Raw genomic sequence first — 27,712 nt, 5'->3', positions numbered from 1 at the left:
TATATAATATACATAAAATATTAAAGAGTGATTATATCTAGGTGATTTTAATTATCTCTTTGCTTCTCTGAATTTTCCAAATTTTCTACAATAAATAAGTAGTTTTTTAATGTGGAAAAACAATAAAAAGCTATTGCTTTGAAATGTAACAATAAACAAAAAGGTTTCACTTCCCAGGATGGATTATCTTTGTTTCTTATTTAGATCCAAGTGCACCTTTCTTGCAAGGTACAGTCACAATCTAGCAGCACTCACCTGCCCAACTGATTGTAGGTTATAGCAGACAATGTCCTTATTGGCTGCTGAAGTTCCATAGAGAAGTGCCTCAATGAGCCAGCATATCCCCAAGAGGAGGTCAGAGAAGCTCAGATAAAAGAGTGGCCTTATCTGTCAAAGCAATCAAATTAATAATTTCAAAAATGATATAGCCAGGAAAATGTAACAATCAATTATTTTTACGTTTTACCTTTCTAGTAGGAAAATGGGCATAATTTTTTCTGGAGTCTCTGCCATTGGTTGACTGTGGGGGGAAAGTAAAGCAATAGTAATACTCTAGGTAGGAAGGAATCTGCAATCAAAACTACCCCAATTGTTCCGCAATCAGAGTACTCATGGACGTATTAGCATTGGAACTTTTCCTCACAGAGGCATTCCTTCCTCAGATACAGGGTCAAAAGAAAGAATGGAAAGATGAGAAGTTTTGTGATGGAGACATACCACAAATGGGAAATTTAAAGTGCTCTAGTTGAACAGCCGACATCTTCTAACAACAGGAAATGAAATTATTACCTGAGTGTTTTTTTGGATAAGGTTGAGAACTCAAAGAAAATGAAAACAGGTTTTTAAAAAAAACTTCATATAGTTTAATTTGCATTTTTTTCTTTATTGAGGTATAATTGACAAACAAAATTGTTTAAGATACTTAAAGTATATGTGATAATTTGATATACGTGTATATTGTGAAAAGATTTCCCCCAAGTTAATGAACACATCCATCACCTCACAATACTTACCGTTTTGCATGTGTGTGAGAGAACATTTAAGTTCTATTCTCTGAACAAGTTTCAACTGTACAATACAATGTTATCAACTATGGTCACCATATTATACATTAGATCCTCAGAACTTATTCATCTTACAGGTTTTCATATCAATGAAAGATCAAGGTGGAGAAAAATATCAATATGAATTGTATATGCTGTTTTACAATTTCTGACCAGACTGGTGAAGTTTGTTTTTCTCATTTTCTAGTATCCTTCCTCTTTTGGCCTCCCCACTCTCACTTTTCTGAAAACAGTTAAGGCCTTTCTGTGAAGAACATTATAAGATATTTATTGAAAGACACCAATCATCTACAGTGAAGAAAGATACCAGGCTCATGGATTGTAAGATGCAATATTATGAAAATGTCAGCTGTCTTTAAATTGATATACAGATTAAATGCAATCTCAATTACATCTCTACATATTTTCTTGTGGAATTTCACAAAGTTGGCTCTAAATCTATTCTGAAATACAAAATATCAAGTTAACCATGACACTCCTAAAGAAAAAGGAGAAGGAGGACTTGTCCTACACATATCAAAGCAAAATAAAGCTAGAGTGCAGATACAGCAGTATTAGGTTAGGAATGGACAAACAGATCAATGGAACAGGACAGAGAGCCCAAAACAAACCTAAGTATATATATAAACTTTTTAAATTGATATATAGTCAGTTTACAACGTTATATCAATTTCTGGTGTACAGCATAATGTTTTAGTCATACATACACATACATATATTCCTTTTCATATTCTTTATCATTATAGGTCACTATAAGATGTTGAATATAGTTCCCTATGCTATATAGCAGAAACTTGTTGTTTATCTATTTTATATATAGTAGTTAGCATCTGCAAATCTCAAACTCCCAATTTATCGCTTCCCACCCCCTATCTCCCCTGGTAACCATAAGTTTGTTTTTAAGGTCTGTGAGTCTGTGTCTGTTTTATAAATAAGTTCATTTGTGTCTTTTTTCAGATTCTACATGTAAGTGATATCACACAATATTTTTCTTTCTCTTTCTGGGTTACTTCACTTAGAATGATGGTCTCCAGGTCCATCCATGTTGCTGCAAATGGCATTTTTAATTTTTTATGGCTGAGTAGTATTCCACTGTATAAATATAACACAACTTCTTTATCCGGTCATCTGTCAATGAACATTTAGGTTGCGTCCATGTCTTGGATATTGCAGATAGTGCTGCTGTGAACACTGGGGTGTATGTATCTCTTCTAATTAGAGTTCCCTCTGGATATATGCCAAGGAGTGGGATTGCTGGATAATATAGTAAGTCTATTTTTAGTCTTTTGAGTAATCTCCATACTGTTTTCCATAATGGCTGCAACAAACTATATTCCCACCAGCAGTGTAGGAGGGTTCCCTTTTCTCCACACCCTCTCCAGCATTTATTGTTTGTGGACTTTTGAATGATGGCCATTCTGACAGGTGATACTTCATGGTAGTTCTGATTTGCATTTCTCTGATAATTAACGATACTGAACATTTTTGCATCTGCCTATTGGCCATTCGTATGTCTTCATTGGAGAATAGCTAGTTTAGGTCTTCTGCCCATTTTCTGATTGGGTTGTTTGTTTTCTTGTTATTAAAGCTGTATAAGCTGTTAATATATTCTGGAAATTAAACCCTTGTCAGTCTCATCACTTGCAAATATTTTCTCCCATTCTGTAGGGAGTTGTCTTTTTGTTTTGCTTATGGATTCCTTTGCTGTGCAAAAGCTTATGAGTTTAATTAGGTCTCTTCATTTATTTTTGCTTTTATTTCTATTATCTGGGTAGACTGCCCTAAGAGAACAGTGCTAAGATTTATGTCAGAGAATGTTTTGCCTGTGTTTGCTTCTAGGAGGTTTATAGAATCTTAAGTATTTAAGCCATTTTGAATATATTTTTGTGTATGGTGTGAGGGAGTGTTCTGACTTCACTGATTCACATGTGGCTGTCCAGTTTTCCCAACACTACTTGCTGAAGAGACTGTCCTTTTTCCATTGTATATTTTTGCCTCCTTTGTTGAAGACTAATTAGCCAAAAGTTTGTGGGTTTATTTCTGGGCTCTCGATTCTGTTCCATTGATCTATAGGTCTGTTTCTGTGCCAATACCAGTGATTACTGTAGCTCTGTAATATTATCTGAAGTCTGGGAGGGTTATTCCTCCAGCTTCATTCTTTTTCTTCAGTATTGCTTTGGCAATTCTGGGTCTTTTGTGATTCCATATAAATTTCAGGATTATTTGTTCCACTTCTCTGAGAAATGTACTTTGAGTAATTTGACAGGGATTGCATTAAATCTGTAGATTGCTTTGGGTAGCATGGCCATTTTAACAATACTAATTCTTTCAATCCAAGAGCATAGGATATCTTTCCATTTCTTTAAATCATCTTTAATTTCCTTAATCAATGTTTTGTAGTTGTCAGCATATAAGCCTTGGTTAAACTTCTGATATACAACAGAGGTGGCTTTCAGATGTATAGAGAAAGGACAGTTGTTTCAAAATGTGATGCTAAAACAGTTGGGTATCCATACAGATATAAATGAAATTCGGGCCCTACTTTCTACCTCACAGATTAAAAAAATCAGTTCCAACTAGTTTAAAGACCTAAATGTGAAAGACAAAATCTGTAAAGGTTTTTTTCAGATAATATAGGAGAATGTCTTCAACTTCTGGTTATGGAAAATCTTCCTAAACAAAACACAAAAACCTATGAAAGAAATAATTGAAGGGGTGGTATAGCTCAGTGGTAGAGTCCATGCTTATCATGCACAAGGTCCTGGGTTAAATCCCTAGTACCTTTGTTAAAAAATAAATAAATAAACCTAATTACCTCTCCCCTCAAAAAATATTTTTGTAATTTTTAAAAATTAAAAAAAAATCTTTAAGTCTGACAATATCAAGTATTAATGAGAACATGAAGCAATAGGACCCTTCATACAATGCTGGCAGAACCACTTGGAAAAAGTCTGGCATTATCTAAGGGATATACATATCCTATAACAATGCTGTTATTAGGTAAATACAGTAGAGAAATTTTTGCATGTACGCACCAGAAGAAATGTACAAGATTGTTTATAGCATAGTAGATAGATAAATCATGGTATGTTCATAATATAGAATGCTAAACACCAATGAAAAACAAATGAGCCAGAGCTACTATACACAACAACACAGGTAAATCTCACAAATATCGAGGGAAAAAGCAAATCATAGAACAATACAAACCAAAAAATACAGACAGTATTATTCCATTTATGTCAAGTTCAAAAATGCAAAATTAAATTGTTTAGGGATATACACATTACTGGTAAAACTTGACCTAAAAGCAAAGAAATGATTATAACAAAGATCTGGATAGTGGTTACCTGTAGAGGTGAGGGGGAGGGTTGTGACTGGGAAGGAACACAGTAGGAATGATTGGGGATACAGGCAATTTCTATTTCTTGTCCCTAGTTTTTATTTATAATCATTCATTATATAGTACTTGTTTTTTGCATTCCAAATCATGTCTGATATATCTCACAATATATAAGAGATATATCATCAGATACTAATATAAGAACTAATCTTCTCACTTGTATAAAAGGGAATTTTTCTCATATCTTTCTTCCAAATGAAAGGAAAGTTAAGATGCTAATACCTTGCCAATAGGAGTAAATGGTCACATTGCTTTGGCTACCACAAACAAAAACAAGTGAAATAATATTTAAAACTGTATTTACTAGATATCAAATATAATTAACCATACATATATATTTTAACCTTATATATCCTTTGCTCCAGGTAAGCCTGTTAAAGTTCCAGCCAGGTGGCATATTTATAGACTGTACTGGCCTATGACCCACTACAAGTCTGTAACTGTTAATGGTTAAAAAATTAAAACTGAATACAAAACTCTTGAGCGGAAAGGCAGCTAAGCAACTTTCGTGAGCAAAAACATAATTATCATCATTGATTCAAGAAACAGCCTTATTATATATAGGGAGCTGTTGGCCATTAAAACATACCTAAAGTTTTTGGCAGGGAAATGAAGAATAAAAAGAAGTTTATATACTTTTACTCATAGCTGAAAAATCATGAGTTTTTCAAAGGAGATAAAATCAATTAAACAACAAAACTTAACTGAGCACCTATTAAGGAAATTAAAAAAGATTTCATCCCTTCTATGTTTAGTAAGACAATACGTCAAAGGTAATACAAAGAAAAGTATGATACAGACCATGTATTAAGAAAAATATAATAAGCACAGTGTTTGGTAATACGAAAGACATGAAAACGCTTAAGATATGGCCCTTAATATGAAAGCAAAAACTCTTTAAAAAAACATATATATTTGCACTTGTCTAATTTAAATCAAGAGCAAAATAAGGTGCAAGGGCAGAACACACTGTATAAAAGACTTTCCCTAGGGAGGTTCTGGGTCCAGGTATCCTGGTAAAGTGAAAGACCTAAAATAACTCATGTTAATACTCTTTCAAAACCCTACTTCCCAATATTTCTATTCAAGTGAACTCAAGTTACAAAAAAATATCAAAAGTGACCTAGGTGGAGAGGGTATAGCTCAGTGGTAGAGTGCATGCTTAGCATGTAGGAGGTCCTGGGTTCAATCCTCAGTACCTCCAGTTTAAAAAAAAAGTGCCCTCCACGAGGAAATGAAGTCACATGTCACACAAGTGCAGTCAAGTATATCTGCCTCAAGTTGTTTTGGGTTTTTGGGGGGGTTTTTGTTTGTTTTTTAACACTGGCTGGCCTGGGCCACTTTCTTTTCTCTTTAAGTTGCCTCACTGAGTTACCGTCTAATCAGCTAGTTCCCTCAAAGATTTTCCATGGATTTCTCCAATCTACTATAATCATTAATTTAATAATTTTTGCCTTTTTCGGATTATGCCTTCCATGAGTTCTTGCTATTAAATATGCTATTTGATGAAGAAATAAAAGAAAACAGGGAGTACAGCTGACATTTTTAAGATGGAAAAATTGGAATCTTCCTTAGGCCAAGAAAACAATGTGCAGGAACCACTGAACTAATGATTATTAAGTCCTTTAGGCTCTGGTTATGTGAAAGGTAAGAGGACTGAAGCCAGAGAAATTAAAAGTCACATCCAAGGCCAAACTAGACCCCTTATCTTAGACCACATCCTTATAAGGCTCTAACTTACTGTCAGGCCATAGGTCACCCTACAGCAGTGGTTCTTAACTAGGAGTGACTTTGCCTCTCCCAGGGGACAACTGGCAATATTTGAAGATATTTTTGGTTGTCACAACTGCGTGAGGAGGGTGGATTGCTACTACATCTAATGCGTAAAGTCTGCTAAACATTCTAAGATGCAGCACAGCCACCCACAACAAATTACCATCTAACCCAAAAGATCAACAATGCTGAGACTGAGAATCTCTGTGTACCTCCATCCACTGTGTAGCTCATACTTCATTAACTTAATCACATATGAACTCAAATTTCAGCAAACATTCAGGAAACAAATGTTAGGGAAATCTGAATCATCAGAGGATGTATGACCTAAGATTACTTTGGCTGGCAATGACAATACGGTATCAAGACTTCTACTTCCTAGTTTTACTTACATAGTCATATTCTACCTCTGAAATGCAAAATTCTCTTTTCATTAGGTATTATATTTCAGTGGTTTAAAAGTGTATGTGGGGAGAGACTTTGAAACAAGACAAGTCTGCACTCAAATTCTAGTTCAAACATTTACTAGCTATAAGACCTTAGGAAAGTCTCTCAACTTTACTAGGATTCCATTTACCCACATATAATATCAGACTAATAATATCTACCTCACAGAATTACTTTAAGGATTAAATGAAAAATGTATTTTAAACATTGGGCACATGTGCCTAGAATATAATAAATACTTAAAACTGTGTTTAATTTGAAGGGGGGCTGTGGTTAAGAGTTGGACTTTTGAAAATCTCTGCTTTGTTACTTACTGTGTAACTTGAACAAGTTATTTCATGACTTTGAGCCTCAATTTCCTCATCTGTAAAGTGAGGCTGATACCATCCTTCTCATAGGAGAATGATGAGGATCAATAAAATAAAGTTTGTAAAACATTCAAAGCAGTTGAAACACAGTAAGTGTCCAACATACAGAGTTAAAGTGGGCCCAATAAAACCCAATGACATTTTCCACATTATAAAAGCTTTCCCATACATGTCCTGAACTACATTTTGCTTAATTTTGCAACACTTGGCCTAGTTAGAAAAACAGTTGTTAACATTTCTCTTAAAATCTTTATCGAGCTTAGCAAATTCATCACTTTTCCGAGTTCTCTCTTGATCAGGAAGGTTTATTTAGTTGGTTTTGATTGGGTGTTTTAAAATATATATATACAATCTTTATTTATCACTTACATGTCAATAAAAGGAAGAGTTTTGTTTTTGAACACTGCTCAGGCAGGAGAGCAAAAAGGAAGGTTTTTGACGAGATTTTTCTGGTATGAATAGTTTTACATAGGGTGTATTTTTACTCTATTTTCACCATTAAACTGTGATTGCCTAGAGGGCCAGAACAGCAAAATAAATATCTTCCGTATAGCTGTCTTTAAACTATTTCTAGCTCCACTAGCAATTTTACCAAGATATCAACATCAGAAAATTTACTTCTAGGCAGGACCCTACCATGGTTAGAGTGAATACAGGCTTCAAACAACACCCCATTTCCTTAACTGTAATAATTAATGCATACCAAAAAAATCTACATTTATCCACTAATCCACATTTAGTCAATCCCTCAGTATTCAAAGTAATAGTTAAAATAATTACCTACAAGAAAAGAGATCTATTGGCAGTAACTAAAATATCTCAGTGTATTACAATGACAAATTTACAAGCAATTCATAGAATTAATCCATCATTTATAGATGACACCTCTCTTATTTATTTCAAAGACTAAGTAACTAAAAGTTCAAATCCAACAAAAAAGAGATTGCTCACCTCTGGAGATTTCTGTATATTCTGGAATACAGCATAGGCAATAAGTGAACTTGAACCTATAACACTGACAGAAATAAAAGACTATCATTAAATAGGACAATTGGGGCTCCTCCTTTTTTGCTACTGATTTTTTTTTACAGCTTTACTGACATATTATTGATATAAAATAGATTGCACATATGTTTTGAAAATATATGGGGGGAGGGTAGACCTCAAGGGGTAGAGTGCAGGCTTAGCATGCACAAGGGCCTGGATTCAATCCCCAGTATCTCCATTAAAAAAAAAAAAACTAATAATAAGTAAATAGACCTAGTAATCTTCCCCCCCCAAATACAATGATAAAAATATATGGAATGCTTCACAAATTTTTGTGTCATCCTTGAGCAGGGGCCATGCTAATCTTCTGTGTATTATTACAATTTTTAGTATATGTGCTGCCAAAGTGAGTACTTTGCAACTGATTTTGCAAATTAATCCTGTTGACCCAGTTGTCCTTTGATTTTTAGAGGTTATCCTTCAATCTATTTTTTGTTATTATTACTGTTGATGTTATTACATTTTATTAATCAGTAAATATCAATATGCAAACTCACAGACATAGAAAACAAACCTATGGTTACCAGGGGGAAGGAGGGTAGGAAGGGATAAACTGGGAGTTCGAGATTTGCAGATATTAACTACCATATATAAAATAGATAAACAAGTTTTTACTGTATAGCACAGGGAACTATATTCAATATCTTATAGTAACCTAAAATGAAAAAGAATATGAAAAGGAATATATGTATGACTGAAAGATGAAATACACCAGAAACTGACACAACATCGTAAACTAACTATACTTCAACTTAAAAAAAAAAGAAAATATCAACATGGTAAAGAAAAGTATTTTTCTCTAGCTAAAGAGTAAAAGCAAATCCCCAGGGGAAAATATAAAGACTTCAAGATTCTCCAGCTTTGCTTATACTAGTTTAGTCACATTACATGAGATTAAATAAACTTACCTCAGAGTTGCCATAACAAATTGTATCCACTGTATTGCAGTAAAAAGCTAAATAGAGAAAGTAAGTATAAAATTAAGCTTTGAAATTTAATATCCAACTTTACTCTAATTTCACTGTTTATTAACTATCTGTACAGAGTGCAAACTCTTCTTCAGTGCCTAATCAAAACACACTACAAGTTTGAGAATGAGTAGAAAGGCTGAATAGGCCCCTAGAAAGACAAGGTGGCCTTTTTACCCTTCTCACGGCTACATCTCTGGAAAACCGTAAGATAAAGAGAATAGAGAGGTGGACAGAAAATGACCGAATGAAAAAAAGAGAGTTGGATAAGAAATTTAATACAGGGAAGAATAAAATGGAGAAGAGGTAGAAAAAGTTAAGTTTTGAGAGAGAGCAAACATATGTAGGAAGAATGGGTAACAGAAAAGACAAATACTAAATAAAGTTGACTGACACAGAGCTAGACAGAGAAAAAAACTGAATAGTAAGCAACAGGGAAAAGGAAAGAAAAGTTAATAGTATGGAGATAGACACTGTGAGTGAAAAATACAGAACAGGAAGGAGGAAAGGGAGAGCAAAAAAAAAAGAAGAGGGGCAGTTCCTAATCTCACCAAGTCCCAATTGCCCTCCAAAGTGTTAGCCTTCAGTAGGAAGGCCATACGGATTTCAGCCTCGGCTAAATTTAAGCAGCCAGATCCTTCTCCGTCAGGTTCTGAATTCCAAGCGGTGAACAGGTGGCTCCACCCCTAGCTCAGCTGAGCTCCTCCTTACCCACTCCTGCCCTGTACCTTGAGCGCAAGGAGAGAAGGTGGCGACAAGTGGAGGAGAAAGCCAAGCAAAAAGAACAAAAATAGAAAGAGCAGGTGACAAGGAAACAAAGTTCTAAAAAGCATTAGGAATTGTAAGAAGGGCCAAGAGGTAGGAATAATAAGAAGTAGAGAGAATGAGTCATCGTGAAAAGATAAACAGAGCTGTAAGAGAGAAATGGAATAGAAAAAAGGAGAGAAAGATGGGGAATAAAAGAGGTCTGTTTAAAACTTGCCCTTATTTAGGGACAAAAGCCTGTGTTGGGGAAGACAGACTGCATATTCACTCAATAAGCTTTTAGTAATACCTAGGAAAGATATGAGAAGGGATTATTAATGTCTCACATTTATTTAATAGTAACATCTTCTTAAATATTCTGTACCAAAAATTCTCACCAGAAATATAATTATATTACTAAATTACACAATTCATTTAATACTAATCTTTATATATCAACTTTGTGTAAAACTATGTTATGGAAAATATAAAGACAAATAAGACACAGACCCAGACTTCTAGGAGCTTATAATACAGTAGAGAAAAACAGCTTGAATACCAAAAATCTCAAATAATCTGCACATAGAAATAATATACACTGATTGACATTTGAACATTATCTGGAAGAACTGCTAAAATTTAGAAAAAGACTGGCGGAGAGAGAAAGCAGAAGGAAGAACATTTCATTTATGTAAACATTTACCTTTCATCTAAACATACCGTCATATATTTTACAAATATTTATTTATAACATAAATCATATCATTTGCATGGGTTGAGTAACTTAAATATATTACTCATTTATTCATATGAAATTAAGAATACCATGGAGTAGAAGATAGGACATTGCTAAGTGGAAGTAGGCTCTAATCACTTTGCTTAAATTATGAGGGAAACAAATTAAATTACCAGTACATTTCTGGATCAGAAATTCCTACCATAAGATCTTAGGGAGTGTTCTGAGGCCTCTAATCATGTATCTGTCTAATAAGGGTGAGGGGACTAATGACAGTCTCACCAAATCATAAGAGAATGGTTTGGGACAAAGGGTTCTTGTCTCAGTTAAGAACAAATCTCAAATTGTTCAGAAAACAGCCACAGCAAATCAGTCTGCTTCTGCTCTTGACAGGAGAACTTTTCTCTTTTGGCATCTCTTCTAAAATATCTTATGCCACCCATCAACATTTAGGGATTTACTTTTCCATTTTTCTCTCTAAATTAATCCCCTGCCTTCTGTATATTTAGCATGGTTCCCCTTTGAAATGTCTTTGGAAACATAATCCTCCCATGTTCCTTTTCTACAAGGGCTAAACTAAGCCCAAATGATGAACTGGGTGATACTTATTTTCAGCTTCCCCTTCTCTTTTTACCTATCTCCTTAGCAAGTTAAAACACATCCCAGCTCTCATTTAATGTAATGGGTTACTACCATATATTACAAAACAATTTAAGTTAACAGATATTCATTAAACTTCTACCATGAGCAAGTTACTGCAGTGGATACAAAGTCAAGAAAAACACCTACCTAGTAAAGTATTTTAGTTAAGCAAAAATAGTACTTAAAGAAAATTTCTAGTAAGAATACCTACCAATTAGCAAGTGCTTTCTATGTAAGCATTTTAATTCTCAACACAACCTTTGAGGTAAGAAGTCATATTATTCCTATTTTACAGATGAAGGAACTGAGGCTTAAAGAAGTCATTTCCCATGGTTACAGAATTATCAAGTTGTAACACCAACATTCAAACTCAGTTTGATCATAGTTCTCACTCTTAACACCTACAGTACTTTAACAGGGAGCTGGTTAAAGGGAAAATAGGGAAAGGTAATTTAAAAAAGTAATGTGACATCAAGAGAGTTCTTTTACTAAGCAATTGCTTCTTAGATATGACAACAAATCATAAGCAACAAGAGAAAAAATACATAAATTGTTCTTAAAAATTAGAAACTTTAGTGCTTCAAAGGATACTATCAAGAAAGTGAAAAGACAACCCCGTAAAACAGAAAATATTTGTAAACCATATATCTAATAAGGGATTTGTACACAGACTATATAGAGAACTCCTACAAGTTAGTAATAAAAATACAATCCAATTTAGAAATGGGCAAGGGTTTTAAATTAGAAATTTCTACCAAAGACTATACAAACAACTAATAAACATGCGGAAAGATGATCAACATCATAAGCCACCAGGGAAATACAAATTAAAATCACGAGTTGATATTTCACACCTACTAGGATGGCCATAATAAAAAGACAACAGCAATGGATGAAGATGTGGAGAAATAGGAATCCTCATACACAGCTGGTGGGGATATAAAATATTGCAGCCACTTCGTCAGTTCCACAAAAGGTTAAACATATCCTATAACTCAGCTCCTTGGTATAAATCCAGTTCTACTTCTAGGTATATACTCGAGATTAAAACATGTCCACGCAAATGTTCATTACAGTGTTACACATAATAGAAAAAAGGTAGAAACCAACACAGATGTCCATCAACTGGTGAACAGAGAAATAAAATGTACTATATTGGTACAGTGAAATATTATGCAGCACTTAAAAGAAGTACTGACACATGCTACAACATGGATAAACCTTGAAAACATGCTAAATGAAAAAGCTAGTCACAAAAGACAACATATTTTATGATTCCATTCATACAAAATGTCCAAAACAGGCAAATTTATAGCGACAAAGTAGATCAGTAGTTGCCTAGGGCTAGAAAGGTAGTTTGGGAGGGAATGGGGAGTGACTGTTAATGGGCACAGGCTTCTTTTTAGAGTGACAAAAATATTCTAAAATTAGCAGTGATGGTTGCACTCTGAATATTCTGAAAACCACTGAATTTTATACTTTAAAAGGATTAATTGTATGGCAGGTAAGTTATATCACAATAAAGCTGTTACCCAAAAAATGGAAGTTTGGAACAAAAGTAAGGAAATGTCCCACTGCTGAAATTCATGGTATAATGATTAATGAATAACATATCTTGACTTTCCTACTGAAAACAGTAATATTTAGAATGAAAAGTGTAAAACAAACATTGTAAGAGAGAACTTTTATTTACTTCTTTACATCCCACTTTGACCTAGATAATATATCAGGTAGCTTACAACAGTACATAAAATAAGACAAAATAACATGATTGAAAGTGTGACAAAAGAAGAAAGAAAAACTAGTCTGCTGAAATGATCTGATCGCTGGATGTTAAAATGTCTGTGAGGTTTTTAACAGTACTTCATTGAAAAAACAATATTAAAATAAGAAGTCTAAAATTATAAAATCTAAAAGTTTGCTGCAATCTCATCAAAATGAAGTTGTATTTATTGTTGTTACTCTAAGTCTTTATCCTTATTGTGTTGAATTTTTACATGTTTGTAATAATTCTACAGCTAGTGTTTTATATTCTACATTTTTTGCTCAACATTATTCCATAGTAATCTTTTTTTCCTTTTGTTAGAGTCCAATTTACCCTCTCTCCCCTCCCCTACACTGTAACTAATGCAAAAAGCCTGGTATATTTCTCTACATCTTTCTCTGTGCTCATTAAAATATACCTAAATACATATACACATGTATGGGCGTTATTACAGTGGTAGGTTTTTAAAATCGTATCATATATTTCTGTATACATTGCTTTTCTCACCAATTATTTCATGGATATATCTCCACCTTAATACAAATTCTTCTAATCCTTTTTGTTAGCTGTATAATATTCCACATAAGATACTTTACCCAACAATTTCTTTCATGATGGACATTTCAAGCTTTTTCCTCCTAGAACCTTTGCCCATAGTTTTATTTTCCTAAAATGCTTCATTATACATAGTAATCTACAATTTAAATTTATTTGTGTAATTATTTAATGTCTGTCTCATCATTTGAGTCTAAGTTCCTTGAGAGCTGAATCCTAGTCATGCTTTAGGTCTTATATCAACTTAAATATGCTTGTTTGTAGAAGTTGTCCATGCACCCCAATACAAGTTAATCCTCCATCATATTCTTTCATAGGCCCTCAACTTGTCTTTCTTAGAAATTATCACAATTTCTAATTAGATATTTATTTGTATAAGTATTTAATGTTGGTCTCCCCACTAGGACTGAAGTAAGCATATCTATTTTGTTCAACAGTGTAAGCCTTGCCCCCAGAAGATTGTGTGGCACATAAAAAATGTTCAGTAAATAGTTACTAAATATTGAAAGGCTTCTTAAAGGAGGATGGGGCTTGCAGAAAATCATACTGTGGAGTAAATCTTCCTTCTATAATAATTATTTAACATGAAATCTGCTTTAAGTATTCATTGAGACATCTACGTCAAAACAACTAGTGTTAACATCAACAAAACCTTGCAGGGGAAAAACAATTAGCTCTGAGGGATAGGATAGCTCCAAAGAATAATATGTGATCTAAGAAGAGAATGCAGAAAGGACCAATGGAATTTTGAGAGACAGCCACATAATATTTCTGTCATTGACATGATTCATGTATTCACTGCACATATATTTACTGAGCATATACCATGTGCCAGCTACCATTCTAGGTTCTGGGGCTGTAACAGTGAACCAAACAGACAAAACAAAAACAAACCCTTCCCTCATAAGAAACAGTAAGGAAAAAAAAAGCAAATTATACAGTATGTTAAGTTAAAGAATGCTATGGAGGAAAAATGACAGAGAAAGGGGAGCTGGAAAGCAGGGAGGCATCAAGGAGGAGCAATTTTATTTTAAGGATGGTCAGGGTAGATCTTAGAATACTGACATCTGAGCAAAGACTTGAGGGAAATGAAGGAGCCAGCCATATGAATAGCTTGAAGAAAAGTGTTCTAGGAGAAAGCCAGTAGAAAGGCTCTGAGGCAGGAACATGCCTTGTGAATATGAGAAATAGCAAAGATGTCTGTAATTCTGGGGGCTCACTGGCTTGCTGACGTTAGAAAAAACATAGGAGAATTTATATATTAGTTGTTCTGGCAGACCATGCCATTTTCCTTCCTCCTTACTCCAGCGGTACGCTGAGTCATGTGCACACTCAAGTAACATGACTTGACGCTTCCTCCTCCCTTCTGCCATATAATACTCAGCGTGAACCTTTTGATTTTCTACAACAGTATCAATTGTGGGATTTTGACTTCCTAAATATGGAGGGTTATACTTGGCTTACGTATGTGGACTGTTGTCAAGGTCCTGAAGCCAAGAACCTAATTACATCATGAGGGAACTGACTGGGACCAGGGCACTATTAAAAGGCAGCACTGAAACAATTACTGTACTTTTGCAATTCATGGCAAAGTACCAATATTTCCCTTCCCTCTCCAACCAATCCACTTCCTTCACTTTTTTCAAAACCTACTTCTGAACTAGTCTAGTCATGACTAGAAAGTCACTTCCAATCAATCATTCTAATTTAAAGCATTTATATACTCAGAAGTGGGTAACAGCTCCTTACTGACTACAGGACAAAATGGAAATTTCTTACTTTGATTTTCAAGATTCTCCCCTACCTGAGCTTAAAACGGTCTTACTACCTACAGTTCTGAGAACTTTCTCAAGCCAAGCCAGTCATCCCCCAAAACATCATACTCATTTCCATTTCTGCCCCTTCTTCTCTTGTTCTCCACCTAAAATGTTCTTCCTTCCAAAGCTTAATTCCATTTCCACTTCCTACATGAAGCCTTCTTTAACTATCCTAGTTCACAGTATTTATCCACTCCTCTAACTTCTATCATTTGTTTGTGTGGCTCTAAAATGAGTCACAAGTAAATAAAATTTTAATACTTCAATAGGGCAAACTCAAAATAAATTTTTCTGACCCTCTCCAACACACACACATATATTAGACTCTCTCTCAAAATTTCTATCCAAACTGGCTGCCCAAGATTGGATCCTGTTCTTTTTTTTTTCAGTTTAATTGAACTGTTTTATTATTTTTTTTACAAACTTTATTTTTTATTTTTTATTGAAGTACAGTTACAATTTTTGGTGTAAAGTACAATGTCCTAGCCATGAATATACATACATATATTCGTTTTCTGGATCCTGTTATCATTGATGATTTTATACACACACACACATTTATCTGACACATGTAGTGGCTAATTTGGTGCTAAGCCCCTTAAAATGCACTATATCATTTATTCTCTTACCTTCACAACCACTTGTTCATCAAGACTTGTGAATTCTACCCTATGAAAGTTTCTCAATTCCATCCTTACCTCTTAATCTCTACTAGTAGGTCATATTACAGGCCCTTAACCCCTCCTACCTAGACTACTGCAATCAACCTCCCTAATTTCAGCATTCTCCCTTCCAATCCATCCCGTTTATTCTTGAGTGACAGCAAATCTAACATCATTTTCCTGGTTAAAACCTCTGGTGGCTCCAAACCCTTTAGCTTGATGACACCCTTTACAACGTGCCCCAGTTTACCCTCACAGATTCACCATGCTTTCTCCCCCAGCTAGAAATTTCCCTTGGTGTTTGCCTTGTAAATGCCTCTTCTTCAAGATCCCATTCAAGTCATCTCCTGTCTATAACTTTCCCCAACATTCCAGAGCAGGACTGACTCTCCATCTGTGCTTTCAAGAGGCTGTAATATATTCTTATTTCCTACCAATTCCACTGTAATGGTTATATCACTGTTCCTACGTCTCCTCCTCCCCCATCACCGTGCTTCGTGGGTACAGAGCCTTGTCTCGTTCATCTCGATTCTGTATTCCCGCAGGGAAAACCATACCCTCAACAAACACCTGTTGACTAAAATTACTAAGACTTACAAAAAAAAAACAAAGACAAAAAAAACTTCAGGTAGCCTAGGACATAGCTAGACGGGTACTCCGCCTTCTGGCAAGCCGGTTTTTATAGGAGCCTGGCGTCTCCCTGGTGAGGCATTCACCACTGAGTAGGCCTCATATCGGAATGGGCGGGGGCAGGACGACCCCGACTGCCATGTTGACGAAAAGCCGAGTCTTAATGACCAACTCGGGTCCTGGCTAGGGAAGGGGGCGGAGTATGACTGACAGGGTAATACTGGGCCAACCGAGTGAGGAGTAGTAGCACAGTCAGACTCACTGACGGACTAACCGAAGGGAGCAGCAGGTCCCAACCGACTGCCTGACGAACCAAAGGCAGGAAGAAACGACGACTGGTCTCCCCAACATCGAAAGAGAAAAGGCAGCGAACTAAAGCCTGGAAAGACGCCGAGCACGCGCTTCGCGCCGCTCCTCACGCGGAGGAGGACGGGAAAAGGGCGGGCCGGCGGGCAAGCCTCGCTCAGTGCGCGTGCGCGGTAGTCTCCTCCATCTCCTCCTCCCCCAGCAGCCCCCTCCCGCCACGCGTCCCCGCCTTCTCACCCTAGGCCTGCAAGAGCTTCCCCGAGTGCGCACGCGCGACAGCTCCATTTCCCCGCCCCTCACGTGGCCCCTCCCTCTCACCCTAGTCCGGCGTGAGCCTGCAGGGCTGTACACGTGCGCGCACCCGAGTCGGCCCTCCTAGCCACGTGACTCCCGACTCCGCGCTTTCTCCACTACAGCCTTCCCAGCTCTTAACTGCCTGAATCCGGCGTTATGGCTGCCGCCATGTCCCGCGCTGCTTCTCTCTCCCCACTGTTTCCCCTTCTCCTGTTCCTCCTACTGCTCTCCGCTCCGCAAGGCGGCAGCGGCCTGCACACCAAGGGCGCCCTTCCCCTGGATACAATCACTTTCTACAAGGTAATGGTGTGGGGGGACATCGCGCGCAGGTGCGGCCAGAGCGCCCAGGGGAACGCGCGCCTGTCGGGGACGCTGGGGACCGAGAGCTGGCAGGAGGTGGTCTGTAGCGACGGTCCCAGGACTTCCCACCATCCTTTAGGGCTGGTGGACTCTGGGCCGAGGTCATTTCATGACCATGGAGCGTTCGTGATCCAGGGTCCTCGCGCTCCCTTGCCTTTGCAGTACTTGTACTTGCTTCCTCTTTAGCAAAAGAACTGCAGAGAGGCAGCCGAGGGAGCCGGGTACTCCTTCGCGTCACCTACGGGAAGAGGGCGGTGCCGGGCGAGATCCAATCCTCGAGTTCCAAGTAGGAGACCCGGAAGGTGGGGCGGGAGTGGAAACCCGGCTTGTTAGCAGGCGTTTCAGCGCCCCTCTTCCCTTGGCGTGGATTGCAGCCACTGTCCAGATATTTTGCGTCTCCTTAAAAAGTGCAAGCGTTAAGAGTAAGCTTCCCTTCACCCTCCCTGTAGTGAATGTCTTGGGCCTGGTGACAGTTAAAATTGGATCGAGATATGGCAGGATTCGTCCCTACCTTTGAGTGGGTAAATGTTGAAGGCTGGATGCAGCCCCAACTCCCTAATCTTGCACGTGTCTTTACCCTTTTTAACTTCGCCTGTGAGACAAGCAAGTCAAGTGTTGAGAGAGAGCCAGTCATTTCATTGTTTAATTTGTACCCATTGCTGGGAAGTGAAATCAAGAAGTGGAGCTCTAAATCCGTCTCAAGTGGTTGAACTCTTCCTATTTTCAAAAGGGTTCCTTGTCGTGAAGTTGGCACCTGTGGCTCCCTCAAGGCAAAGTTTGGGAACTTTTTTTTAACATTTTTTATTGATTTATAATCATTTTACAATGTTGTTTCAAATTCCAGTGTAGAGCACAATTTTTCAATTATACATGTGTTACGGAAATGACGGGCCAGCCAAGAAACAAGCACCACTCGGAGGGCTGGAGTACTCAGATGTATTACACCGGCGGGCTCAGAGGGGCTTCTGCTCTGAAGCTCTGAGCACCTCCAAGACGTGTGCGTGAGGTTTTATAGGGTAAAGTACAAGCTTGGGGTATTCGGCCAATAGGCATGGAACAGCTTTAGCAGCATCATTATCGCAAAAGTGGAGGCAGGGAGGCAGCAAACCAACATTCCAAAGCCAGATATATATCTTTGAAAATCCAGCTGGCTAGCAAAAAAACATGAATAGCAAACCAACACTAATTAACTTAGATTTACAAGTTAGTCCAGCAGAACTCAGATCAGTATTCTGATACTTAGATTTGTGAGTTATCTTGTTATCTTGAATATATTTCCCTGTGCTATACAGTATAATCTTGTTTATCTATTCTACAATTTTGAAATCCCAGACTCTCTCTTCCCACCCCCCCACCCCCTTGGCAACCACAAGTCTGTATTCTATGTCTATGAGTCTATTTCTGTTCTGTATTTATGCTGTTTGTTTGTTTGTTTTAGATTCCACATATGAGCGATCTCATATGGTATTTTTCTTTCTCTTTCTGGCTTACTTCACTTAGAAAGACATTCTCCAGGAGCAGCCATGTTGCTGCAAATGGCGTTATGTTGTCGGTTTTTATGGCTGAGTAGTAAAAGTTTAGGGAATTTAAGAGTGTAGGTATGGCTGGTTGGTTGTCAGGCATAGCACACTATGCTTTGGGGGTCTTTATTGGCAACCTGACAACCCCTACTACCCAAACATGGAAATGGGATAACATCACAGACCAAGTGTGACTTAGAGGAAACTCTGCCCTGTAACGTTAGAAGTATTTCCTAATCAGTTGGTGTGTCTCCGTCTTTACAACTACCACCCTAGTCTGGGGCTAGCATTAGAGTAGCCTTCTCCCTGGTCTCCCTGTTTTCAGTCTTGAGCCTCTCCGTCCATTCACATAATAGCCTGAGTCCTACGGGATCTGAGCCTTACTTCCCTCTCCTCTTCTAACCAATTCTCCTCTTTGTCCCCTCTGCTCCAGGCACTCATGCCGTGCCCTGCATCCTTTGGATATTTGGAGCTCCTTACTGCCTTAGGCCCTTTGCACTGGCAGTTCCTTGTAACTAGAACATTCTTTTCCCAGTCTTTGAAAAGCTGGTTGCTCCTCATCTTTCAGCCTTAGGTTAAATGTTACCTTCTCAGATTTCCCCCTCCCCCAGCCTAAAGTGCCAGTCACATTACCCTATTTGATTTCTCTATAGAGCACTCATCACTGATTTTTTTTCTTATCTATTGTATCTTCTCCCACATTAGAACATTATGTGCTTATGAAGAACTACCTTGTCTAGCTTGTTCACTGATCATGTGCACAACCTACCAGGTTACCTGTTACATAGAAGATGCTCAATAACTTGTTGAATGAAGGAGCAAATGTTTTCTCCAGTCCCATTCTAAGTCTCCCTCTCTTCCACTGAACAAAAAAGGAGCTTCGTAGTATTACCATATCCAGAGGCCTTGTTCTGTGCTTTGCCTTTCTGTGATTTCCAATGTCTTTTTTTGTTTCTTCCCTTTACCATCACTAGAAATAAGAGACCATGTCTGTTTTCTTTACCATGTTCACCTAGAAGAGTGCCTGGCACATGACAGTTCCTCAGTACCTTTTTATTCAGTGAATAAATGAATAATGAATTCATCTGTACAGTGAAGAAGTAAACTGCCTAGATATAGGTTATAGTGGAGCTGATTCCTCAAGGATGAGGAAAGGATAGAGATTTCTAAGAGGTACAGATTGAGTAAAAGAACAAGAGAAAATTCATTGTGCAGATGTTTGCCATTCAAAACCATTTTGCTGATGCCTTAGAAAGGTACAGGTAAAAGATGAAGGTCTCTCAATTCTATTTCAGTGTTAGACCACTGTATGGTTATTAATGTTATTCCATAATATAAATGTAGGCCCCTTGAAGGTAGGTTATTCTGTATTATGCTTTTTAAAAAAATTTTTCCCCAGGACACGTAGCACCTGCTACCAAAGCCTGCTCTAGTTTCTTTTTTTCATTTATCAGATACTTTCAGAGCATCTGCCGTGTGCCAGGCACTATTGGGCCTGAGCAGAAAACAGGTCAGACAAGGTCCTTATTCTCACAAGTGTATATTCTAGTGGAGAGGACTGACAACAAGCAAATAAGAATTTCAGAAAGTGATTAATGCAGTGAAGAAGGTAGCACAGGGTAGCATGATAGAGTAGGATGGAAACGAGGCAGTATGGGATGGTTTGAGTGGAAGAGGCCTCTCCATTAGAAGGGAACATTCGAACTGAGCTTTGACTGATAAAAAGACGACCATGGACAGAACTAGGGGACACTCCACCCAGCAGAGACAGCAAATGAAAAAGCCCTAAGTGGGAATAAGTTTTTGTGTTGAACTGAAATAAGGCCATATGGGCCAGAGGGATGTGATCTGATTTATATTTTTAAGTCTTCCCTGCTTTTTAGGCCTACAGAGCTCAGACTTTTTGGGGTCAGTGACCACTTAAAGATTACCTGTTCTTGTCCCTTTTTCTTCCCTTGTGTCCCTAGACACTGTAAAATATTTTTTAAAACCCAAAATCAAATGGACATCAACACACAATAAGGAACAAGGAATATCAAAAACTGGAATAATGTCAGCTTGACTTAATTATGACAATGATTGTTTATAATGAAAAACTAACTGGCAGTGATGACTTTGATTAGAAAAATAGGGGAGGGTATATAGCTCAGTGGTAGAGCACATGCCTAGCATGCACGAGGTCATGGGTTCGATCCCTAGCACGTCAGTTAAATAAAAAAAAACAATAATAAATAAATCTAATTACCCTCTCCAAATTGTACACCAGAAATTGACACAACATTGTAAACTGACTATACTTTAATAAATATATATGTACAAATATAAAAAGAAAGAAAAATAAAAAATTGTAGGAGCAGGGGAGGCAGTGCTAGTGACCAGAAGCAGTTTATCTAATAATTTTATTTAATAATCTGTGCATTGGGAGAAACCATCAAAATGAAGCCCTTGGAATTCTTGAATAAGTTAAACATAGAATTGCTGTATGACCGTGCAATTCCACTCTTAGGTATGTTCCCAAAAGAGATGAAAACAGGTGTTCAAAGAAAAACTTGTACACAGATGTTCATAACAGCACTATTCACAACTAACCAAAACGTGGGAACAACCCAAATGCCCATCAACTGATGAATGGCTAAACAAAATATGATATATCCATACAATGGAATATTTCTTTGGCCATAAAAAAGAGTGAATTACTGATGCCTGCTACAACATGAGTAAATCTCAAAAACATTATGCTAAGTGAAAGAGGCCAGACACAAAAGGTCACATATTGTATAAGTCTATCAGAGTAGACAAATCCGTACAGATAGACAGCAGATTAGTGGTTGCCAGGGGCTGAGGGGAAGGAGACTTGGGGAATGACTGCTTAGTGGATACGTGTGTAGTTCCTTTTCAGGTCATGAAAATGTTCTGGAACTAGATATTTGTGATGGTTGCACAGCATGGTTAGTGTACTAAATCCCACTGAATTGTCTTGACCCTGACAGTTTAGGACCTAGAGATCTAACTAAAGGGAACTGTGGTTTAGGGAGAGGACATTGTCCCAAGCCTGGCTTCTCAGCAACTTCCTGTGAGCCCTGAAATTGCAGAGTTCAAACTCTTGGTTCCCTAGCCAAAGTGTCCTCCGTGGTGCTGACTCCTTTATAGTTGGTTGGTTGATTGGTTTTGGTCAGATTTCTGGTCCATTGCCAGAGAAAGGCCCCCTGGGATGATGGGCATGACAGGGGCCAGCATAGTGTGTAGTGTCTCCTTAGTCCTACCAAAAGGGCCACTGGAGGAAAAGGCCTTAATATATCTAGAGTTTTGTTTATTCCATACAGTTTGATTCATGTGAGCAAGGACCTGGTGGGGTACCAAGGACATAGCAGGCACCACAAAATTGTTAAATGAATCTATGGGTAAATGAATGAATATTCATGTATAAGAGCTTGTCTCCCTTGTGGGCTTGGTTTCCACTCTGTTTCTTAAACAAGGGTCCCTTGGGAAAGAGAATTAGCTCCAAAGGCCCCTGAAACCCCCACTTGCTCAGCTCTATACGCCCTCAGGTTATTCCCAAAAGCAAGTTCGTCTTGGTGAAGTTCGACACCCAGTACCCCTACGGTGAGAAGCAGGATGAGTTCAAGCGTCTGGCTGAAAACTCGGCTTCCAGTGATGATCTTTTGGTGGCAGAGGTGGGGATCTCAGGTATGAACAAGTCCAGGACAACTGGGGAGGGCAGAGAGGGAGGAAATTAGGAATTATTTCCCTACTTGTAGTGGGGATACCTAGCGCCTTTCTGTCTGAGCCACACACAGGAGTGTAAATGGGGTCGTGTCCTCTCAAGGAATCTGGTACCCATAGGAAGCTTAGCTTGAACAAATTCAGTGACCACAGAACCTCAGCTTGGTCTTGCAGGTGCCTGAGGGAAGGGAATTCACCACCTTTCACCCTCCACCCCACACTGACATCAAACTTACTGTGAGAACTTTGAGCTCTCCTTGCAGGGAACTGTGGTCAGAGGGGGTGCAGTCAGTTCTTCCATCTTCATTTCAGCCCTTTTATACCAAAACTGTTAGGTTTGGGCTTTAGCCCAAATCCACCAGAGCTGCCATTAAACCAAGGGCAGCTGTCTGTGATCTTGACAACTTTAATATACAGTTGCCAACATTTAGTGGTTTTTGAGTCTATAAAGATATGCATAATTTTTGCATTTTTTATCTTTACCTGAACCCTGTCTGAGGAACGACATGCATTATCTCCATTTCATACTTGAGGAAAACTGAAGCTCAGGGAGCATAAAAGACTTGTCTAAGACGGTGGGGCAGAAACAGGGTTATTCAGAACACCTAAGTGTGTGTTCCTATATGAGGTAGGTTCTTCCTTCTCAGCTTCCTCCCAGCTGAGATGCCTCAGTTCCCTAGTACGCTCCTGAGCCTAGCCCTGGGTAGAAGATAGCTGTCACCCTCCTCCAGGGCAGTCGGTCAGTTCTGACTCAATTGTGAGTCCACTTCTTTGGGGGCTATAATAATAATAATAACTGGCATTTCTCAAATGTTTACTATGTGCCAGACCACTGTGCTAAGTATTTTACATGTATGTCAACCTTGTGACAATTCTGTGAAGGAAGTTCTGTGACCCCCAAATGAAGAAACAGATGCTTAGAGTAACTTGCTCAAGATTACAGAGTTTAAAGTAACAGAACTGGGATTGGAACCCCACACTTCCTATACTACTACCCAGTCATAAGTGGTTTTGGCCATTTCTTCTTGGCCAGGTGTAAGAAACCAGTCGTCAGTATCAGCCCTTGGGCTGTTACTGCCTGTTGGGAAGGACATGGTAAATACGAACAGCTACCACGTATTAAGCACTTAACTCTGCCAGGCTGAGTGCACATTTCCCCTCACTGGGTCATCCCAACAGCCCTTATATAGGAACGACGTTGGTTACTTACCATGTGTTCACTAAGCTCCAGCCAGACCACACATTGTAATCCTTAAATACAACCCGGCTCATTCCTGCCTCAGAGCTCTTTGCTCTTGCTATCCTTCCTGCCTGAGACAAACTTTGCACATCTTCACATGTCTGGCTTCAAATTCAGGTCCCTCAGCTCATGTCATCTTCACAGAGAGGCCTTCCATGACCATCCGAAGTGGGCAGTCTTAGCCAGTCACTGTGTCTTACCACCCTGTTTTATTTTCATCAGGGCACCAACCCCTTACATTCATTTGTTTGCTTATTATTTTCTCTCCTCACCCTTCGAAGAGTATAAGCCCCTTGAGGTCAGATTGCTTAATACTCTCAATCACAGCTAAGCCCCAGCACTTAGTACAGTCCCTGGCACATAGCAGGCATGCAATAAATATTCAGAATTCCCCTTTCTCAGATGAGGAAAATGAAGTTCAGAGGTTAAATGACTTGACTAACGCCACACAGCTAGAAAGTAGCAGAGGAGGAATTCAGACAGCCAAGAAGATTCTTCCCCTCCGCTCTGATAGGCCTCATAGCAGTCTCCTGCCCCGCCTTCCTCATGGTCTTGCTCCTCATTTCTGGTTTCTGTTCATAGATTACGGTGACAAGCTGAATATGGAGCTGAGTGAGAAATACAAGCTGAACAAGGAGAACTATCCCGTCTTCTACCTCTTCCAGGATGGGGACTTTGAGAACCCAATCCTGTACAGTGGGGCAGTTAAGGTTGGAGCCATCCAGCGCTGGCTAAAAGGACATGGGGTCTACCTAGGTATGCCTGGTTGCCTGCCTGCATATGACAGCCTTGCTGGGGAGTTCATCAAGGCCTCTGGCATGGAGGCCCGCCAGGCCCTCTTGAAGTGGGGGCAGGACAACCTCACTAGTGTGAAGGAGACTGAGAAGAAGTGGGCTGAGCAATACCTAAAGATCATGGGAAAGATCTTAGACCAAGGTGAGGACTTCCCAGCATTAGAGATGACCCGGATCACCAAGCTGATTGAGAAGAACAAGATGAGCGACGGGAAGAAGGAAGAGCTCCAGAAGAGCTTAAATATCTTGACTGCCTTCCAGAAGAAGGGGGCTGAGAAGGAGGAGCTGTAAAAAGGCACTCCAGGGTTTTCCGGGGTGGGGGTGGGGGTGGGGAGTAGGTTACCTGCTGGCTGTGAGACCCTCCTGGGATATAAGGGAGTGACAGGAAAAGTGGCACTAAGCCAGAAATCTGAGTATGCCCAGATATAGATGCTGACGTGACCATCCTTGGGACACCTCTGCAACTGGCCAGGTATAGCTGGAACACTTGCTCAGATGGCTTGAGAACTACCCCCTCAGAAGGAATTGGTGCTGTAAAGAAGAGTGTACTGCCCAGGTTCTTGACAGATATAATTCTGACCCAATTAAAGTTTCTGTGTTTTGGTTAAGTGGACCTGAAGCCATTCAGTTTTCCTTTACAAATTATACTTTGGGTTATGACCTGCTTTCTCCTTTGAATTTATTTTTTAATCTAAGGTGGTATAGACTCCACTCTACCAGGGAAACAGACTCTCCTGGTAACACTGTGGAAACTAGTCCCAGCTCAAGGCCTACTTTTATTACTTTCCACTAGTGTTCAGATTCAAGTGGACTGACTGTGGGTAGTAAAATGCACTGTCCATCTTCTGGACCTTAAAATTGAATTGCAACATTAATTAACCTCAGGATAGTTATTTTCCATACTCCATGAGATAAATACAGCAAATTCTTACTTTTACCAATATAATCTCATAGGTTTTTTTCCAAGAGTTGGATTTTTTAAAGAGGTTTCCAATTTGAAAGTTTTTTTGAAAAGGGATCGTTGTCCATATAAGTCACTTTGTCACTGTCATTCACTCAGTAAGTACCATCTACTAAAAAAGCAGAGCAGGGAGAGCACTGTCCTGACTTTCAGATCTCTTAAGAGTGAACAATTACCTGTAATGGTAGGCTTCACAGTAACATCCACACTTTCTTATTTAACCATTTGAAAATACCAAATTGCAGCTCCCAAAACATGTTTAATTACACCCACACAAAGAAATTTGAGCAGAGTTGGCAAATAAAATCTTAAATTGTTAACATTGCTCTGCTTCAGCCAGATTGGGCAGTTAAAATCACCGGAAACAAAAAATGCAGGAAAATCCATGTATTGAATTGGATGGAACAACAAAAAAAAAAATTGTGGCACCTTAGGCTAACAGTTCAAACCAACTAGATAAAAGATGTTCAAACCTAAACACCTACCCATAACCAGCATAGATAACTCAACATTTGACAAGTGGGTAACTATTATGTATAATAGGCCCAGTAATTTCAATATTTCCCCTACTCATTTCAATTCTAACTGAAAAATCTGGAAGATCTTTTTGGATGCTTCTCACTAGTAAACTTGCTTTAGCTCTTCTAGTTTTTTTCTCATCTATCTAAAACAGGGTCGCTTCCAAAGAATTACGTATTCACTGTCTTGTGGAAATAAGAAAGAACTCTACTCGCATCCAGTCCCTGAATGTGGTCTCAACTTGATTCTCAATTTTAAGAGGAAAGAAAGGTGGCAGCATATCTGTGGGCACTTCATTGGATGGATCCATCTGGGTATCATAATTTATAAGCCTCAGGTCTTGAAGAAATGGGCTATTGGGCAGGACTAGATTATCATGCATTAGAGGCTCTTTGCATCAAATATTTTCCATTAAAGATGAGCCCTGTTTCTAGTTTAGAGTCTGCAGTGATTTGCATATGCTACATAAAAATCTTCCCTAACACGTCACATGGATTCCTTCCCTCTACTTCTTGGCATATAGTTACTAAAGTTGTGACTCAAATGCTACTAATCAGTATGTAATGAAGGCTATGGACTGACTGGCTTCCTAGAATTGATCAAGAATATGCAATTTTAAGGGAATTTCCAGATAAACTGAAGCAAATGAGCTCCTGGATCCGACATGAAGAATCCTAAGGAAACTGCATGTTACCTCAAATAATGCCAAGAATAATTTTAATTTACAAATAGTCATTGGTAATTGGTGCCACAAACAATAACAAAAACATTAGAATTGCTTCAGGAGAGATTAATTATTTAATAGGGAACCAAGATAGAATCTGAGAATTTGAACATGGCCATCAAGACAAAGAATGAGATGGAGTATGTGGTGGTGGGGGGGTGTTTGTTTCATTTTAGCTAATTTCATGAATGCTTAAGAGTTTGAATTTTATCCAAACCACTACCCCACTGGATGGATGGTCTTAGTAGCCGTATCTCCAGTAACTCTTTTTCTCATATGTAAAAACATCATCTGGGGCCCCTTTTTACTAAGATACATGGAAGCTAAGGGTGCAAAAACGAACTGTGTGCTCCTCAAGCTTAAACTGCTGTAGGTATCCCACAAATAATTTTTATAAGCATTTGGCACATGGTTGCTTATCCTCCACTTGCTACTATGAAATACATGTCTGCATTGAGGCAGTGACAGCATCTCAAAAACAAGGAATGTGAAAAAGTATAAACCTGAGCCCACCTTTTGGGGAAAGCTGAAAATGGCAGTGTCCACCTTTTGTTAAAGGAAAAAAAGAATACTGGAGTGGAGTTAATTCATAACTGAAGAGGCAGGCAAAAACTTAACTTTTTCAGGGCTCAGATAAGGCCATTAATTAT

General features: G+C 38.5%; 2 protein-coding genes and 1 non-coding gene across 5 annotated transcripts in view; 1 reads left to right on the top strand and 2 right to left on the bottom strand.

The window, feature by feature from the left end:
- The window catches only part of TMEM116 (transmembrane protein 116), a 35,995-nt gene extending 18,955 nt beyond the window's left edge, over window positions 1–17,040 (bottom strand). Inside the window, exons 1-4 of one of the 3 annotated variants that reach the window (XM_006204830.4) lie at window positions 16,896–17,040; window positions 9,011–9,057; window positions 8,007–8,070; window positions 256–387 (exon numbers count right to left, since the gene is read on the bottom strand). In XM_006204830.4, the coding sequence (XP_006204892.1) occupies window positions 256–387; window positions 8,007–8,070; window positions 9,011–9,024 (210 nt within the window). In that variant the 5' untranslated portion in view covers window positions 9,025–9,057; window positions 16,896–17,040. Of the gene's footprint in view, window positions 1–255; window positions 388–8,006; window positions 8,071–9,010; window positions 9,058–9,621; window positions 9,711–16,883 lie in introns of those variants that run through there. The other 2 variants (XM_072952811.1, XM_015239635.3) reach the window with 2 other exon arrangements.
- On the bottom strand, window positions 8,349–8,456 carry LOC116276624 (U6 spliceosomal RNA). Its single transcript, XR_004186112.1, has one exon. It is a non-coding gene; the product is annotated as a U6 spliceosomal RNA (small nuclear RNA).
- A 170-nt stretch (window positions 17,041–17,210) lies between the features above and the next one.
- Window positions 17,211–25,471, top strand: ERP29 (endoplasmic reticulum protein 29). Its single transcript, XM_006204829.4, has 3 exons — window positions 17,211–17,521; window positions 22,650–22,788; window positions 24,647–25,471. Exons 1-3 carry the CDS (start codon window positions 17,378–17,380, stop codon window positions 25,147–25,149), a joined length of 786 nt encoding a protein of 261 aa, XP_006204891.1. The 5' UTR covers window positions 17,211–17,377; the 3' UTR covers window positions 25,150–25,471.
- Window positions 25,472–27,712: the final 2,241 nt, after the last annotated feature.

Source organism: Vicugna pacos, chromosome 32, assembly GCF_048564905.1.
Source record: "Vicugna pacos chromosome 32, VicPac4, whole genome shotgun sequence".
In the NCBI taxonomy this organism is placed as follows: domain Eukaryota; kingdom Metazoa; phylum Chordata; class Mammalia; order Artiodactyla; family Camelidae; genus Vicugna; species Vicugna pacos.
This window is presented reverse-complemented; position numbering and strand designations above follow the sequence as displayed.